General features: G+C 51.5%; 1 protein-coding gene across 11 annotated transcripts in view; it reads left to right on the top strand.

Annotated features, from left to right (window-relative positions):
• The window catches only part of LOC143688571 (maestro heat-like repeat family member 5), a 94811-nt gene that overhangs the window by 30355 nt on the left and 46118 nt on the right, over positions 1-18338 (top strand). For 10 of the 11 annotated variants that reach the window (XM_077166668.1, XM_077166661.1, XM_077166659.1 and 7 more), the window contains 9 exons: positions 6768-6875; positions 7238-7354; positions 7968-8087; positions 9120-9266; positions 9985-10107; positions 10777-10856; positions 13317-13452; positions 15298-15435; positions 16710-16814. In XM_077166668.1, the coding sequence (XP_077022783.1) occupies positions 6768-6875; positions 7238-7354; positions 7968-8087; positions 9120-9266; positions 9985-10107; positions 10777-10856; positions 13317-13452; positions 15298-15435; positions 16710-16814 (1074 nt within the window). The remainder of the gene's footprint in view (positions 1-6767; positions 6876-7237; positions 7355-7967; positions 8088-9119; positions 9267-9984; positions 10108-10776; positions 10857-13316; positions 13453-15297; positions 15436-16709; positions 16815-18338) is intronic. The other variant, XM_077166663.1, reaches the window with a different exon arrangement.

Raw genomic sequence — 18338 nt, forward strand, 5'->3', positions numbered from 1 at the left:
ATTCTTCAACTCAAAAATGAAAAGACAAACAACCCAATTAAAAAATGGGCAAAAGTCAGATGTGGCCTCAGTGTCTCTAAGCCCAACTCTGCAAGTGAAATCATTGCCCTCCCCTCTACGTGGGACATGACATCCAGGGGGTGAAAGTCTCCTTGGTGACATGGGAGAAGACTCCCAGAGATGAATCTAGACCTGGCACTGTGGGATCAACAATTCCATCCTGACCAAAAGGGGGGAAAGAAGTGTAATTAATTATCAGTGGCAGAGAGAGTTCAAATAAAGCCAAGAGGCTACTCTAGAGGTTGCTCTTCCACAAGTTTCAGTTAGTCCATGCTACCGATCATAACCTGCCAAACCCCAACCAGGACCATTCCAGTCAATCCTAAAGAACACCTAGGGCAATATGTAAGATTCCACAAGGGCTCCATGTAACTTTTCAGAAACCTACAACCTCCAGATGGGTCCCTGGTTCAGATAAGTCCTGAAACCTAGCCCAGCCTCTCCAGCACATCAGATAGTTCCTTCTCCCTACCCCATATTAGTGACAGACCCTTCCATATGAAAATAGGATTTAACAAATAAATACGAATGTTGAATCATTAAATTGATATCTTTTTAGTCTCCACTATCTCAGAGCAGCTAGAAGTAAAAACCTAACATTGTGAAATTGTAACCCATGTCAAACTCTGAAATATGTTCTACAACTAATTATGGTGTCGTGCTTTGAAATTTATAGCTTTTTTGAACGTATGTTATTTTTCACAAAAAAAGAAGGAAAAAAGTCGATTGTGATGATAAAAAAAAAATATTTAAGCCCTCTAGCCTCCTATATTCTGGAGCAGCTAGAAGGAAAAATCTGAGAGGATTGTATGATAGCCCACGACAAACTCTGGGATCTGTCCTGTAACTACGTGTTGAAGAGTGCTTTGAAAACTATTGCTTTTTTATTTCTTTGCTTTGTATATGTATTATACTATACATTTGAACATTTTTTAAAAAAGAGCAAAAGACATGAACAGACACTTCTCAGAAGAGAAAATACAAATGTCTAAAAGGCACATGAAAAGATACTCAACTTCCTTGGCTATTAGGGAAATGCAAACCAAAACCACAATGAGATATCATCTCACACCCGCTAGAATGGCAATTATCAAAAAAAAAAAAAAAGGAAACAACAAGTGCTGGAGAGGATGTGGAGACAGAGGCATACATCCACTGCTGGTGGGAAATGTAAAATGGCGCAACTGCTCTGGAAGGCAATTTGATAGTTCTTCAGGAAGTTAAGTATAGAAATGCCATGTGACCCAACAATCCCATTGTTAGGTATGTATTCAGGGGAACTGAAGGCAAGGACACAAATGGACATATGCACACCAATGTTTATAGCAGCATTATTTACAATTGTCAAGAAATGGAAACAGCCCAAATTTCCACCAACAGATGAGTGGCTAAATAAGCTGTGGTATGTACATATAATGGAATATTACACAGCTGTAAGGCAGAATAAAGACATGAAGCATGCAACAACATAGATGTATCTTGAGGACATTGTGTTGAGTAAAATTATCCAGAAACAAAAGGACAAATACTGTATGGTCTCACTAATATGAACTAACATCAATGAGTGTACTTTGAGAGTTGAAGTTATGAACGCAGGCTATCAGGAGACAGAAATAGGGTACGAGTGAGGAAGGGAAGGGGGAACTATGGTGTATACCTACAATGGACTACTGAGCAGCTGCAAGAAGGAATGAAGTTGTGAGGCATGCAACCAGGTGAATGAATGTCAGAAAGAAAAAGGCAAATATCATCATGCTTCACTCATACGGACAAACTATAATATAAAAGCTCAGTGAACTGAAGTCAAGAGCATGAGTTATCAGGTTGGGGCCTATTGTAAAGGGTCCTAGCTTGTAAGCTCTTACGGCAGTCACATATATTCAGGAGGTGTAACTGTGATTTCTAAATTCTGAGATACTGAGCTGTTTGTATATAACCTGGCCATTTCCAGAAACTTCTGGTATTTATGTGACACCTGAGACTCAGGATTAGAGCTCTGAAGCTATGAAAGTCAGCAGTACCCCATACAGGAACTGTTTACAAAGCTGAAGAAGAGATCAGACTTCGACTAGAGATATGAACGAAGCTGATATGGATAGCCCTGGGATAGGTCAGAATACAGGGTAATGGATGATATGGTCCGTGTTTTAAAACTTCAACTTCTGTGTGAGACCAAAGGAAGAGATGTTTATTTGGTGCAAAATTGTTATATTTAGGGTAGCACATTACTTTATTTAACTTGTATGGTCAGTTTAGTTGAATGTGATAAGTACATGGAATCTTGAATAGGACATGAGATCTTGTTGGTTTGTCCAGGTTAATGTGATACCTCAACACATCCCAGAGTCATTCGGGCAATGAATAAAGAAGTATTTGCAAAATCCCCTTAGGGGACTGGGAAGAAAGGAGGAAATATTCAACTTCCCCATTTGGAGAATTCCTGATATTCTCACAGGCAGTGGGGACAACCAATTCAATAGGCTGACCCCTCAATCTTGGAGTCTGCCCCTGTGAAACATATTCCTGCAAACGAGAGGCTAAGCCTATTTATACTTATGCCTAAGAGTCACCTCTGGAGAACCTCTTTTGTTGCTCAGATGTGGCCTCTCTCTCTAAGCCAACTCAGCAGGTGAACTCACTGCCCTCCCTGCTACATGGGACATGACCCCCAGGCATCAAGGGACTGAGAAAACCCTCTTGACCAAAAGGGGGAAGAGAGAAATGAGACAAATTAAAGTTTCAGTGGCTGAGAGATTTTAAACAAAGTCAAGAGGTTATCCTGGAGGTTATTCTTACACATTATATAGATATCCTTTTTCAGTTTGTGTTGTATTGAAGTGGCTGGAGGGAAGTACCTGAAACTGTCGAGCTGAATTCCAGTAGCCTTGATTCTTGAAGCCAAATGTATAATGATACAGCTTTTACAATGTGACTTTGTGATTGTGAAAAACAAAAAGTGAAGGAAAAATACTTTCTTAGAAAAAATCTGAGGAAATTTATAATCATCAGATCTCCCATGCCAGAAAGATTAAGAAGTTTTCTGGGCAGAAGAAAATGATGTAGGCTTAGATCTTCATAAACAAAGGAAGAGTATCAGAGAAGGAATAATTGAAAGCAAAATCTTCTGTTTTTCTTATTCACAAAGGATCTAAAAGACAACTGTTTCAGCAGTGATAGTGACATGCTGGTGGGCTGCAGCATACAGCAGGTGAAAGGAATGGAGGGGCACCATAAGGGATGGGAAGAAAGCATGTGGAATACTCAGTGTAAGGCACCAGCACTACACGGAAGCAGGATGGTGTTATATGAAGGTGGAATTCAATTATTCAACTGTATATTATAAAATCCAGAGTAGCCACTAAAAAATGCTTTAAAGAAATAAATATTATACATGAGAGGAAATAAAGTGGAACCATATAAAATGCTCAATTAAAACCAGAGAAGGCTGGGAGTGCGAGGGTAGTTCAGTGGTAGGATTCTCATCTGCCATGTGGGAAACCCGGGTTCGAGCTCCAGCCCATGCACTTCCCAAACAAACAAAGAAAGCAACAACAACAACAACAAAGAAAATCAAATAAACAAAATTTAACAAATGGTGCTGCAATAACAGGATACTCACTTGGAAAAAGAATGAAAGGTGACCCCACCATACAGGATACCAAAAAAAAAAAAGAGAAGGCAGAAAAATAGGGAGGGGAGGAGAAACAAAGAACAGATGCAATGAATAGAACACAATTATAGAAATAGTGGTATTAATCTAACTATATCAATCACCACTTTAAATGTGAATGGTCTAATCACATCAATTAAAAGACAGAGATTGTCAAAATGGAGTAAAGAACAAGATTCCACTATAGGCTGTCTAGAAGAAACCAACTTTAAAAACTCAAATAGGTTAAAACTAAAGGGACAGAGAAAGATATATCATGTTACCACTAATCAAAGGAAAGCTGAAGACCCATATTAATTTCTGCTCTGAAAGAAAACTTTCAGAACTAGGAAGATTATCAGGGAGAAAGAGGGACATTACCTAATGATAAAGGAACCAATTCTCCAGGAAGACATAACCCTAAAAACATATGCAACTAACAGCAGCACATCAAAACACCTGAGGAAAAAATCGACAGAATTCAAAGAGACAAGCTCAGTATTAGTCTTAAAGACTTCCCAGCAAGTCCCAGCAAGTTGCATGGGACATTCACCAAGAGAAACCTCATCTTGAGTCATACACCTTATCAAATTTAAAAGAATAGAAATGTAGGGTGGGGCAATGGTGGCTCAGTGGTAGAATTTTCGCCTGCCATGCCAGAGACCCGGGTTTGATTCCTGGCCCATGTCAAAAAAAAAAAAGAAAGAAAGAAATGAAACAAGGTGTTTTCTCAGACCACAACAGAATTAACAATCAATAGCATAGACAGCTAAATATCCCAAGTATTTGGAAATTAAACAACATGCTTCTGTATAACTCATGAATTGACGAGCTCTCAAGAGAATTTTTAAATAATTTGAACTAAGTGAAAATGAAATGACAACTAAATTTGTGGGATGCAACTAAAGCAGCGCTTAGAGCAAAAGATCTCAAATCAATGATCCAAGCTTCTATCTTAGGAAACTAGAGAAAGAAGAGAAACTTAAACCTGAAACAAGCAGGAGAAACGAAATGATACAAATTAGAGTAGAAAAAAAAAAGAACTGTTGATACATGCAACAAGATGGACGAATCTCAAAATAGTGCTGTTTTAAAATTCCATACATGAAATAGAACCTACTGTATGATTCCACTGATCAGAAATTCTAAAAAAAGGCAAACCTATATATGATGAAAGACATCAAAGCAGTTTTGTAGGTGTGGAGACTAGGAAGGAAGAAGAGCTTTCCAGGGAGCGATGGAAGATGTTCATACCTTAACGGGGTGTGGATTATATGGGTTTGTACACTTGTTAACGCCACTGAACTAACAGTCTGAGCATTTCCCTGTAGATGAAGTATATCTCCATTTATTAAATATTTTAAAAACTAAAATAAAAACCCTGGAGAATATTTCTGATTTTTAAAATGTAATATGGTATCCACCCTATATATTCTATAAACAACCTTAGCAGGCCCTGGGGCAGATACGTATAAATATTCACATTTAGTCAGATAAATAAATCCCATAAATAGTGTCATGTTAGCTTGGGTCACCTTTTGTCACCAGATTATGTGACCATGAAATTATGAAAAAGGCATTTAGTTTTCTGAGTTTCTGAATCTGAACTACAGATGCGGGCCTAGGCGGTGATGCATACAGCAGGGAACAAATGAGAATAAAGGTGCGGGGTAGGGGCCGGAGGCTCTGGTGTCTGGGGACCCTCGGGGCTTCTCGGTGCCCAGGGCCCCATAGATTCTGCAGACAGCTGTGCCCAGAGCCCAGGGAGGGTTGAGTGCCAAAACCAGGCCCTGCTGCGCCCTAGTGTCCTCCAAATGGACCACACACAAGGCAGACTCAGGGTCACACAAGACCCTCAGTTTCTGCCAAAAACGGGGAGCAAGGTCCATTTCAGGGACCGAGAGCAAAGGCAGGGGAGAAGCAAATGGCTCTGCCTGCAGGGGGCGCACTATGCTTATCTGCTTAGAGAAACGCATGCAGGGTTTACATTTTAACTGATATTGCCAAAAGTCTTCCAAAAAAGTTGCAGGTCCACCCCTTACACTCTACCAAAGGACATGAAGCTGTCCTTTGTCATTCTGCATTTGACCCTTTGCCAATATTTGTCACAATAATATAATATCCTAACTTTCATTCTTTAGATAATAGCAAGACTGGGTTTGGGATCCTTAGCTTGTTTCTTTATCATGTCCCTGTCCTTTAACCATTTAAAAGATGGACCATTTGCCCTTTTCATATTAATTTATAAAGAGCTCTTTATTATTGATATTATCTGTTCATAACAGGTGACAGCAAAAAAAATCAAAACAAAACTTTGTATGTCTTTCAAATTAACATGTGGTGTTTTTGGCCAAACTTCTTTGAAGGTTTATCTTCACATTTCTCAATCTTTTAAGATTTTTTAATTTGGGTTCAAATCTAAGGGAGGAATACACACACCCCAAAAGTATATTGGCATCAAAAATCTTGGAATTGCTGAATTGTGCAATCTAGGAGAATTGAAAACAGAGAAATCTTACAGTCATCATAAAATCATGCAATGTTTCAATCAGAACGTTTAGGACCTTACATCTGGGTCATTGCATTCATTCCTTTTCTCACTCACTCATTTATTTTCAAAAAACAAAAAGATTAGTGGAGCACCTACTATGCACCAAGCACTCCTCTAGGTACAGGAGATACAGCTGCATATAAAGGAAACAAAGTCCTGCCCTCCTGGCACCCACACTGTTTGCGGGAGATGGGGGGCATGTCTAGGGGGCCCACCTTCAGTGGCACTCACTGAATATGTTATGTCCAAGACCTCTGCTCAGTCTGGGCGCATGGTCAGGACTCAACTCCCCAACCTCCCAGGCTCATGGTTTTCCAAACTCACCTTGAAAACCTCCAGGAAGGGAATCTTAAAGAGTGAGCTGCCTGTCCCTGCAGGCTATCAAGCAGAACTGGGTCCTGGAGCCTGAAAAGCAGGGTTCAGTTCATGGACAGGAGAAGGGGTGGGCTGGGGCTGGTCGAGGCTCCATACCTGCCCGCACCCCAGCCCCACCCCACTTGCTAACAGATAGCTGTCAAGTCAGTCCAGTTCCTGAACACAGACGTGTGGTCCAAGGAGCTGCTGTGGGCACTCACCAAGCCGGACCGGACGCAACGCGAACAGCCCCCAGAGAAGGTGGGCCACACTCCTGCATCCTGCCCGCCAGGCAGGCCCAGGGGCTCTGTCCAGAGGAGGCTGCACACCTGCAGCGAGGCCTAAGGCCCTGGAAGGAAGTGGGTGGGTTCAGATGAAACAGAGGCCTGGGAGACTGGGCAGCAGATGTGAAGCTGTGTCTGGCTCTGCCGTAGCAGGTGATTAGATGGGTCCCGGAGCAGGGTGGGAAGGGCTGGCTTAGAAGGAAGCCCAGCGGCTGCAGGGGCCCAGGGAAGGCAAAGGAAGGTAGTCCCAGCTGCAAAGAGGAGCAGAGAGGCCATCCAAGTAGACAACAACAGGCGAAGCAGGGCCAGGCTCAGGACAGATGCTCAATCCTCCCCCAGACCTTCCTGTTCACCTACTATGGGATGATCCTTCAAGCTGCAGAGAACAGCACCACGGTCAGGACGCACCTGAAAGCCCTCCTGGAAACATCCCACCAATGGCCCAAGCAGAGGGAGGTGAGGACCTGGCCCACACTGTCTGGCTCTGACCACAAACAACCCTAATCCCTGGTCATATTTGATTCCTGATCCTGAACACAGCCAAGCTTTCTCTCCCGGGTCACACCTTGAACCTGACCTGTGTCACATGCTGAGCAATGATCCTGGTCACATGCTGAGCCCTGATCCTGAACACACACTGGGCCCTGATTTGAACCTACTCTGGGCCCTGATCCTGGTTCTATGCTGAGTCCTGACCCAGGCCACAGATTGAGCCAACTCTAGTCACAGAATAAACCCTGACCCTACCCACAGCCTGGATCCTCTTCCTTCATCCCACATATTTCTTGGACCCTAGCTCCTACCCTCAGGCAGGTAAACACATAGCTGAGTGGGGGACAATAGGCCTCTGGGGATTCATTTCTCCCTCCTGCCTCCTCCCACCCCACCTAAAGGACCCCATAAAAAACATCTCCATGATTTGGGGCTTAGAATTCCATGTCCTAAAGAGCATGGGGCTGGCAGGTTGATGCCCTGTAACCTTGGATGAGTCCCCTTCCCTCTCTGGGCCTCAGTTTCCCATCTGCTGGGTCTGTTGCTGGGTCTGGGGCACTGCTCCCCTCCCCGATAGGGCATTGCTGTCACTGTGGGGCTGGCTGCAGTCCGCCACCTGGATGACGTCTGGGCCGTTCTGGACCAGTTTGGCCGGAGCGGGCCCATCAAGTGGAGCCTTCACAGCTTCTCTCCAAAGGTACTGGCTCAGGGACTCTTGGGGGGCTGCAAGCTGGGCTGGGGGTCCCCACTCTCCATGAAGGCCTCCATATCAGGGATTCCCAGGGGCGAGATCAGGAGCTCAGGCTTGGGGCCACCATCATGGCTTCAATCCCTCTTAGACCACTTGTGAGCATGTGCAGGCCACTCAGCACCTCTGTGCCTCAGTTCCTTCCTCAGTCATCCCCCCTCCCCACCTGATGGGAGTGACAAGAGTTAGACGTGCCTGCACAGGAGGTGCTCCAGAAACAATTCTCTATGGGGCTGGGAGGCAGCTGCCTTTCTATGAGTAGGTGCTGAAACAGGAGACAAGGGCTAGAGGTCACCGTGCGTCTCAGCTTAGGACAGCAGTGTACCCACAGCTTCCCCGCTCCATCCAAAAATAGCTTTCCGCTGCTGGAACCATGCAGAAGTTTGGTTGGACAGATGAGAGGGCCCTCCGCAGCCCTCTGGATGGGTTCCCAGGTCACGGCTGGCCACTGAGAATCCAGCAAGGGCTGGCCACATCCTCAGGATCTGGCGCCCAGACTCCAACCCCTTCCCCGGGTGCCTGGTCACTAATGAGCAGTGAGCCATAAATGGTCCTTGGGGGACATATGGAAGGAGGTGGGACCCCAGCCACACATCTCCCAATTCTTGGGGTCTCCAGAGGAATGGGGTCTCCTGGGAGCAGAGGCTGCACGTGCTCCATTACTGTCTCCCTAGGGGATGGTAGGGGTCCACAGGGGCCTGGGGTGAGGTGTGCAGCACACGTCGCCCCATCAGGCAGGAAGAGGGGAGCAGGTGGAGGTGGGCACTGGCTTCCTGGGGAAGGGGCTACCCTGGGAGGGGTGGGGGGGTTGGACTCTGGTCGTTTGGGCAGAGCCAGGCACCCACATGTACCTCCCCACCCAAAGCCCGGAGGCCCATTTCCCTATTTCCTAATGAGGTCAGCAGAGGCCCACACCTCTCGGAACACCCTCCCTACTCCCCCCGTCCAAGGAGGGTCCTCACCTGCCTCCCCTGTGGCCAGGGTTCCGAGGACCTGCACTGGAAGTGGGTGAGCAGCACCATCCTCCTGGCCTACGGGCAGCTGGCGGCCAAGGCCAAGGAGCACATCCTGCCATGGGTGGACAACATCTTGTCTCGGATGATCTTCTACTTCCACTACAGCTCCTGGGTATGCCCCCGGGGGCCCACCACAGGCTGAGATCGGGACCCTGGGCACCCAGCCTCACCCAAGCCCAGGGAGCCCTGCAGAGTCTCAGGGTCGTCCAGGTGGCAGGCCCCCCTGCTGTCCACCCTGAGCAGCAGCCTGGCTTCCATATTACCCAACCCCTCACCTGCCCCATCTAAAGGCATCCGGGCTTTTAGGATGACCCACACCCCACCCCATATTTCCCCTCTAAAGCAAACCCTGGGCTTTCACCTTAGTGGTGCAGGAGGTGGGTATCTGGAAGGCAAGGGTGACTTCCCATCATGCCTGGGAATGGCCCAGAGGACAAACCATGGCCCATATTCCACAGTGGGGCTCTCAGACCTGGCGTCCTCGGGGGGCCAGGTCAAGTGTCCCCAGCCAGGTGCTGGGGGCTGCTGTGCAGGTACTCAGGCTAGGGATGGCTGTGGCCTTCAATGCAGGAACCTCTCAATGGGCACACAGAGAAAAGTCAGGCATCGAAAATGTCAGGGCCCCTGCCTGCTGTTGAACCGTCCTCAATGTCTTCAGGTTTTTAGACAAAACCACGAATTGCAATAAAGCTCCGGTTTTATTGCCCCTTGCTGCCCCTTGCCATCGCACCTTGCCCTCGCTGTCCCCTGCATGCCCCCGCACGCTCCTGCGCTCCCACCACCTCCCTGACTCAGTTTCCCCGGTCCCCTGGCCTGACCCGGGCTGCCAGGACGACACCCTAAAGCAGAGTTTCCTCGCTGCCGTCCTGCTGCTGGTGGGAGCCATCACTCGCAATGAGGGCGCCCACAGCTACGAGTTCTCCCAGACCTCCGAGCTCCTGGACTGCCTACTGGTGAGTGGGAGGCCCTGGGATGGGAAGGGGCCTCATGGCAGGGGTGGGGTATGTCCACACACAAGCTGCCCACATTCCTGGCTGGGGCAGGGGTGGGTGGGGTAAGACTGCTGGGGCGTGTCCAAGTCGCTCACAGCACTCCCACATCCCCCGGCTCACTGGGTTCATACAGGGACCTCCAGGTCCACCCACCTCACATATGGCCTCGTCCGGGGCCTGGACGGTTTGCTAGAGACTGTGGTCTCACAGCGCTGCCAGGGTTGTGGGGGTCACACCTGAGTGATAGGGAACAAGTAATAATAATGATGGCGGCTCTCATTCACCGAACTCTTTCTGAGTGCCAGCACTGCTACTGCAGCTTTACCAGCCTGGCTTCCTGTGCAGCAGCGCCATCGTATGTTTGAATGACCAAGGCTCACAGCAGTGTGCAGACTGGGTCCAAGGTCATATAGCTAGCAACTGGGACAAAGGGATTCAAACCCAATCTGTCTGATTCCAAAGTGGCACCCGGGTGACAGCAGGCGCTGGGTGCTTGCTAGGGTGAGAGGCTGGAGCATTACCCGCAGGGCACGGGGTGCCGGTCCCGAGGTCTTGGGGCAGGGATGAGACGTGGCACCAGGGTGGGACTCACACAGACCTGCACAACTCAGCCTTCAGGGGATGTTGCAGGTTTTGATGGAGAAGGAGCCACCAGACTCGCTCTGCACACCAGTTCGCCAGCAAGCCATCCACATCATCTCCAGCCTCTGGTAGGTTCCCCAGCCTCAGGACCCCTCGGCTCAGGCCTGGGGACAGCAGGACAGCCAGCAGGGAGCCAGAAGACATCAGGAATGTGCTGGGCAGGGCTTGGGGCCTGTGCATATAGGCTGGGCACCACTGCTCACCAGAGGGAGCCAACCCTACAAATAGTCACAGCAAGACCCTAACCACAGGCAGGGTCCAGAGAGCAGGCTCCAGCACTCAGTGGAGGGAGCCCAAAGGGAAACTGAGTCTGGACACAGATCAACAAACAGGGGAAGAGAGGCAGACCAGATTTCAGAGGGCCTGGTGATCCCGGGGAAAAGGCAGGGGATGAGTGCAGGGGTCAGGGACTGCGCCTTACTGGTTTTGGAGACCAGCTGCAGCCATCCGAGCCTGACAAAGGCTCAGGAGAGTCCCTGTGGCCTCTGCAGCAGACCACGAAGGAAGGCGTGGGCAGTCAGCAGACTAACTGGCCCTGTCTCAAGCGTCCCATGAATCCCCAGGGCAAAAAACCCTGCCTGAGGAAGCTGGGGAGATCAAAACTGTTCTCCCACTGCAGAGGGGAGAGCACAGGGAGTAGCCGTGCCCACTGTGGGCCCCACGTTGGGCAGTAGGGGCACAAGGGTGCTGGGGGTTTTGTACCCTGACAGGCAGCAGAATAGGTGGGGAAGGCAGGAAGACCCAACTCAAACCCTACATTCAGCTAGTGCTCACACCTCAGGTTCCTAATTTATCCATTGCATGATCAATCATGGAGCACCTATTAGGTGCCAGGCTCCATTCTGGGCACTGTGAGCCAACAGAGGGAATGTTTCTGTTCTCTGAGAGCCGAACTTCAGGGAGCAGGGAGCAAACCACACATACAACACCAAGGGCTGATGAGAGCAATCATCAAAAATGATGCCTGGGGGAAGGAACGTGAAATCCTCTCGGGGTTGAGTAGTAAACAGAGTGATTGACTGAGCACTCTAGGACCTAGGATACAGCGTGGGGTCAGAGAGGCTGCCCTAAGAAGGGGACTTTTGAGCAAAGGATAAAAGGGTGAGAGAAAGAGCATTCTAGGCTGTAAGAATGGCAAGTACAATGGCCCTGGGACCAGTGTATGCCTGGGGGCCCAAGAACCTGTGAATAAGCTAGGGTGGCTGGAACAAAGGAAGCAAGGGGAGGTACAGATGAGGTCCCAGGAATCCTAGGGAAGTCTGCCGCATGGACTTGGACTCCTATGCTTTGTGGTCTGTGACCTTTGGGGGGATTTGAGCATGGGGAGAGCCATGATGAGGATTCTCTTTGAGAAGGATGCTGGAACAGCCCAGGGAGGACACTGGAGACTGGTGAGGAGCCCCCAGAACAATCCAAGAGAGGCTCACTGGTGGACCTTTGGATACTGGAAAAATTGTGAAGATCAAACATAAGAGAGAAGGGCAGAAACTGAGGATGCCACGGAGGCCTTTGGCACAAGCACTGGGAAGAAGAGCACCCTGGGAGGGGAGCTGTGGGTGAAGTGGCCTCGTGGTGAGAAGCAGCTCAGCCTGGGGACATGTCCGGGTTGAGAAACCCCTTTGACTCCAGAGACAGCAGCGGGCAGTTGGAGATAGGAGTACAGGGGAGAGGCTCAGTCTGGACGTACAAAGTGGGGGTCGTCAGCCGCCTGGGGCCTAGGACAGGCAGGGCAGGGAGAAGAGGAGGTTGAGGGGAGCCAGGGGGTGCCCAGGGGCCAAGGGCATGTCAAGGAGGGGGATCCGTTCATCAAATGCCACTGATGGCCACCCAAGACAATGTCTAGAACCAACCTCGGGCTCAGTAGCTAGGAGGCCATTGGTGCGTGGATGGGAGAGGGCAGGATGGGAGAGGGCAGGGAGTGGCAAGGGCGAAAGCCTGGGTGGGGTGCATTTGGGGGGATGAGGAGTGGACTAGCAGCTGGGAAGGACCTATGGCTCGTTCAAATTTTACCCTTATAAAGGGAAAGAGAGAAGTGGGGCAGGGACCGGAGGGGGTAGCAGAGCCAAGAGCAGGTTTTTTTTAAGGTAGGAGAAAGAGCTTCTATGGAAATGACCAAGATCGTGTGGGGAAAATACTCAGGAGTGCCTGGCACAGAGGAGGCCTCCAATAAACAGCAGCTGATCTCACTAATTCAGACCTTGAGGCATGAGAATGCAGCCTTGTTGGCCTAAGCAGAGCTGCTACAAACCAAGGGCACCACCAGCCAGCCCGGGGGTACAGCGCTTCACAAGGAGCCAGCCTCTGCCAATCCCCCATTCCGCAGGGCCCTAAACAAGGCTGCAGGGAGATGAGAGGGGTGAGGCAGGTGTCCCCAGAGGCAGCAGAAAGGAGGTGAGGAAGGCAGAGCATGGGGACCGTTCTGGGACCCGCTGATTCTTGCCTGCGCCCGAGGGTGGCCCTGACACCCGGCAGGCTCCACTTAACACCACCAGCATTTCCCTCACCAACCCCCTCCATCTTCCCCACAGTAAGCTGAGGCCTCCCCTGGACTTGGAGAAGAAACTGCGGGTCCTTTCTGTCTGCTTCCGCAGCATATTTGCCCTGCCACTACTGGAGGTCTTGGAGAAGCACACCTGCCTCTTTCTGGAGCCACCCGACATACAGGTGCAGGTCCTGGCAGCCGTGCCTGGCCACCAACGGGGCTCTCAGACAGAGTACCTGGCTCTGCCTGTTTGGGTCTTGGGAGGGAGCTATCTGGAGGCAAGGGGACCCGACCACATTCTAGACCAGGCTAGACGACCTGGGGCACGTTGCTCAACTGCTCCAAGACCCCTCTGCCCACCTGTAATGTACATGAAGGTAACAGAGCTGAGGTGGCTGCACTTCATCAAGGGGAGCGAACAAGGCACAGGGTGCACAGGGACTGGTCCAGAAGGGGTGCTCTGTGGCCTCCCTGCAGCCTGGTGCCAGCTGGCCCCAGTTGGCTGCTGGTCCTGCCCCAAGAACTTTGGGCTGGCATGATGAGGGCCCAGGGCAACGCAAAGACCTTGAATGACATGCTACACTGCAATGTCAGGCTCATGTTTTTCTCCAAGTTCCAATCTCCCCGGAAGCCCTACAGAAGCCTAGAGAAAGGAAGATGCCTCTTTCAAAGCAATGAGTTCCCCAAATTTGGTGGGGGTGGGGGAGGCAGGGAGGTGCTGAGATTCGAGCACAGCCACTGAGTCCCTGCCATACTTGGACCATGTCACCTTCTATACAAGGTGGACTCAGTCTTATCCAGGTAATTGTTTAAACGGGTCAACACCAGTGCAGTCCCCACCCTGCTGTTCCTTTGGAAGCAGCTCTCTTGCTCTCTGATGGGCCCAGCAGACCCCAGCCTCTGAGCTGCTCTCAGCAGGGCCCTGGCAAGCCTTCCCACACTCCCGGGTCCTGCAGACGCCTGCCACTGCCCGTGGCCGCCACCAGGGGGCATGGGCCTGGGTCCCCATGGGCACAGTCACTGATCAGGCTCCTGGGGGTGGGAAAGCTACCGCTAACTAAGCACCTACTGTGTGCCGGGTCCTGTGTGCACATTCTGCCACGGAGCCTTCCCAGCAGTAACCGAAACTTTGAAACCCACCCCTGCCCCAAGAACTTTGGGCTGGCAGGATGAGGAGGCCCAGGGCAATGCAAAGGTGCAATCTTACAGCCAGGAGTCCTCGCTTCCACCCTCCCCAAGAGTCTGGGGTGCCCCACTGCCAAGTGATGACACCAGAGCCAACTCACCTGGGGAGCCCATATGGCGCCAGGTGCTGGGCTTGGGGCCTCCTGTTCATTCCACCCAATGCCTACCTGGCAGGTTAGGCCAGTGCCACAGCCAGTTCACAGGTGAGGGACGAAGGCTCAGACCGGTGAAGCGAGTTCTGGCCAACAAGTTGCCAGGCTCTGCCCCAGTAGGCGAGGTTATTTTGAGGTCCTTTCCTCCCTGAGTATGCCCACCAAGAAAAGCAGTGAAGGCTAGGGATCTGAGGTGCAGCAGACCCAGGAATCAGGACCAGCTGTGTCATTTGCAGGGCCAATCCAAGAAGAAAATGTGAGCCCCTCATTCAAAACTTATTTAGAATTTCAGGATGGCAACAGCAGAGTACCGAACCCAGCATGGGGGCCTTCTGAGCAGGGGGTCCTTCCAAGTGCCAGCCGTGTGGGGAGGGGCCATTTAATGATCAGGAGGGGTCCCTTTCGAGTGCGTCCTTCTGAGCAGGGGTGCCCGCCCGTGAAGTGGCCCTGCTGGGGATGAACTTGCCTCTGCCACTGAGAAACCTGTGCCCTGGGGCAGCTCTTGGCTGTCTTCTGCCAGCTTCCTCATCTGCCCCAGGGGCGGTGGGGGCATGGGGGGGTTGGTGAGCAGCCACATGCAGGGCCTGAGAATGGGGGGCACAGGGAGTGCGTGCCACTAGCATTCAGAGGCGACCACAGCCCCGCAGCTCTCCGGCCAGCTGCACAGCCCCAGCCCCTTCACCCTGCCAGGGGTCAGCAGGCGCCCGACGGCCAGCATCTACCTCTGTGCAGAGCCTGTATGACCAGACGGCGGAGGCTCTAGACCACTTGCTGCAGAGCCTCATCACACAGAACCCCACCGCCGAGGAGCTGCACATCCTGCTGTCGGTGAGGGCAAAGGGGTCTGCGGCCCTGCGCTGGGAGCCCAAGGGAGTCAGGGAGGGCTTCCCGGAGGAGCCGGGCCTGAACTGGAGGGGGGTAGCTGTGCAGGAAGAGGAGGCTGGAGGGCTGTCCTTATTAGGGGTCACAGTGGTATAGGGCCACCAGAGCGGGGAGGGGCGGGGACAGCAGTTGCCACCTGAGGAAAGTGGGCACTAAAGCCTCGCTACGGAAAGCTGGTGAGAAAACCACCCTCCTCCCCAGGGTCCCCAGCTATGTCACCTGCCAAGGTGACAGCAGGATGACAGCAGGAGGGAGATGAGTCAACAGGCAATGACAGCCAGGGGTCCAGGGCAGAGCCCAGAGAGGAGGATGGGGTGAGCTCTGCTGAGAAGGTCAGAGGTCAGGCCAGCGAGACTTCACCTGGGAGCAGGGGGCAGAGCGAGCACAGCAGGGGCCAAGGCAAGATGGGCCCAGGGGGTCCTGCAGAGAGAGTCTGTGTGAGGGAGAGGGAGTGTGAGTGACCGTGTCACCAAAGGCAAACACAGACATGTCCACAGGAATCTGCCGATACCTTTTATCCTCTCATCCTTGAGAATACCTTAATAGAGAGACTCAAACTTGGCTTAGAACTCCCCAGTGTAACTATTTCAGTCTGGCTCCTTTGCCGTCCTGAGAGTTCATGTCATACCCTGAACACTCTCCCCTAGAGAAGGGCACTGGGCACAAAGCCACTGAAGAGCCACAAGCTGCAAAAGTTTGGTGCAGAGGGGCTGTGGGCAGCCACCACGGGAGGAAGTGACTTCTCTGAGACAGGGCTGCCTGGGGCACAGGGCACCCACCTCCTGCCTGGGCTAGGCCTGGGACAGAGAAGAGAAAGCTGGACTGGGGAAGATGGGGGTTGGGACCAAGGGGTCAGCCTGCGCAGGGATGGGGAGGGCATTGGCAGGGGGTAGGTGGGACATTGCTTCAGGGACAGAGCCTGGACCATGGGTGGGCATGGCCTGGGCTTAGAGAGGGCAGAGACTGGGTCAATGGGGTGGAGCCTGGGTTGGAGGCACTGGGGGCTGGCCAATGGGCACAACTGGTGGAGGGAAGCGGAGGGCAGCATCTGGGCCCAGGGAAAGGTGGGGCCTTGTTCAAGGGGCAGAGCAAGGCTTGGCAGGTGGGTGGGTGGGTGGGGCCTGGACCCTAGGAGGGTGAGCCTGGCGGCCCCCTCTCCAGCCTGACACTGGGGGTCCTCGGCTACAGCGGCCCTGTTCTTGACCCTGCCTGCCCCGCAGCACATGTACTTCTGGCTGACATCAGAGAAGGTGCACGAGCGGCAGCGGGCTGTGCACAGCTGCGTGACCCTCCTCAAATTCTTGAACCACAGCCTCTGCATGGACGTGAGTGCCCCACTCGTGGCTCTGTACACCCTCCTGGGGGGAGGAGCCTCCTGCCCAGGGGGAAGGGGACACAGCAGAGCTACCCTCCTCCCAAAGCCTGCCAGGATTCCTGAGGTTCAAGACTCAGCAAGAGCCTGAGCACCCCGCCAGCTGACCTTTTACACATGAGGGAACATGTTCAGCAGTGGCAGACCCCTGCCTAAGGTCCCTCCGGTGGGCTCTGAGCCCAGGTGGCCCTTTTCATCATACCTGGATGCCATGGGCTGGTACCTCTGCCCTAAGCCTTAGTTGGTCACCTGTAAATGGGAGGAAATGACTCCTTAGACAGCTATCAGAGTGGTTAAAGGGGCTTTGTAAACTGAGTAGCCCTGTGCCCAAGCCAGGGGTAGCATCCGTGCATGGAACAAGCACCCTGGGCACCCTTGTCACATAGCCCTTACTGCATGGTTAACATCTTAACCTAGATCTGTTGATAAAGCCCAGAGTTTGAATGGTGAACATCAGAGCAAGTGCAGAAGTGAGTGATTCTGCCTTGTCAGCCAATATCAGCAGGAACTCCTTAGAGGGCTTAACGGGGAGGTGGGGAAACTGGCCCCTCATGCTGAAGCCCAGCAGGCATGGAGAGGCAAGAGCAGCAGCAGGGATTGATGGCTCTGCCAAAGAACAGCTCACTGCCCAAAATCCTCCACCATTCCTAGGATGAGCAGAACACCTCTAGAGGGCTCAAAGTCAGTTTCCACACAGCAGGCTGGGACTGGGGTGAGGAGAGGCACTCGCCTTGGGTGCAAAATGCCTAGGAGAGCCAAAACCTCCATAATCAATATAAATACTATTTTAATGTGCTACTTTTAAAAACTTACATTGGGACATCATCAACATGGTGACATAAGATATCCCCTAAAAGAAACCTCCCCAGATATACAGTGAAAAAAAGGACAAATTTCACTTGTTCAGAACTCTGAAGGAAGGTAGAGACTGGAGAAGGATCCCACAAAGGCTGAATCAAAGAAAGAAAAGCATCAGGTAGAAAACTTTCATCCTGGACTAGCTGATCCTTTTCCCTCCCCCTCACTCAGTCTCACACAGCTTGAGAAGTGCCCAGAGGCAGCAGCCGGGACCCCTCCCACCTCCCACAGGGGACACAGACTATAGAGCTACTCACAGCAGTGAGTTAGATCCCCACGCATATACAGACAGAAATCCAAGTCCACCGAGACCCAGGGCAGGACACAAGCCACTGAGGAGTACTAATACAAAAGGACCCCAAGGAGGGGCATGGAAAATGGAGGATTAGGGAGCGAGTGGCAGAACCTACCTCTCTCCCCTAAAGCAGGGAGTGGCCAGGCAGAAACAGTCTGATTCAACAGTTTGGTAATCCAGGGACCAGGGGAGGTCAACACAACACCCAGGTAGGTACAGGACAAAGGGCCTGAGAAGCCATGGCAGAGACTATAATTCCATCTATGACTCCCGGAGCCCATCCACCTCCTTTGAGGGAAGCAGCAGGGGCAGCTCAATCCTTGC

Source organism: Tamandua tetradactyla, chromosome 6, assembly GCF_023851605.1.
Source record: "Tamandua tetradactyla isolate mTamTet1 chromosome 6, mTamTet1.pri, whole genome shotgun sequence".
Lineage (NCBI taxonomy): Eukaryota > Metazoa > Chordata > Mammalia > Pilosa > Myrmecophagidae > Tamandua > Tamandua tetradactyla.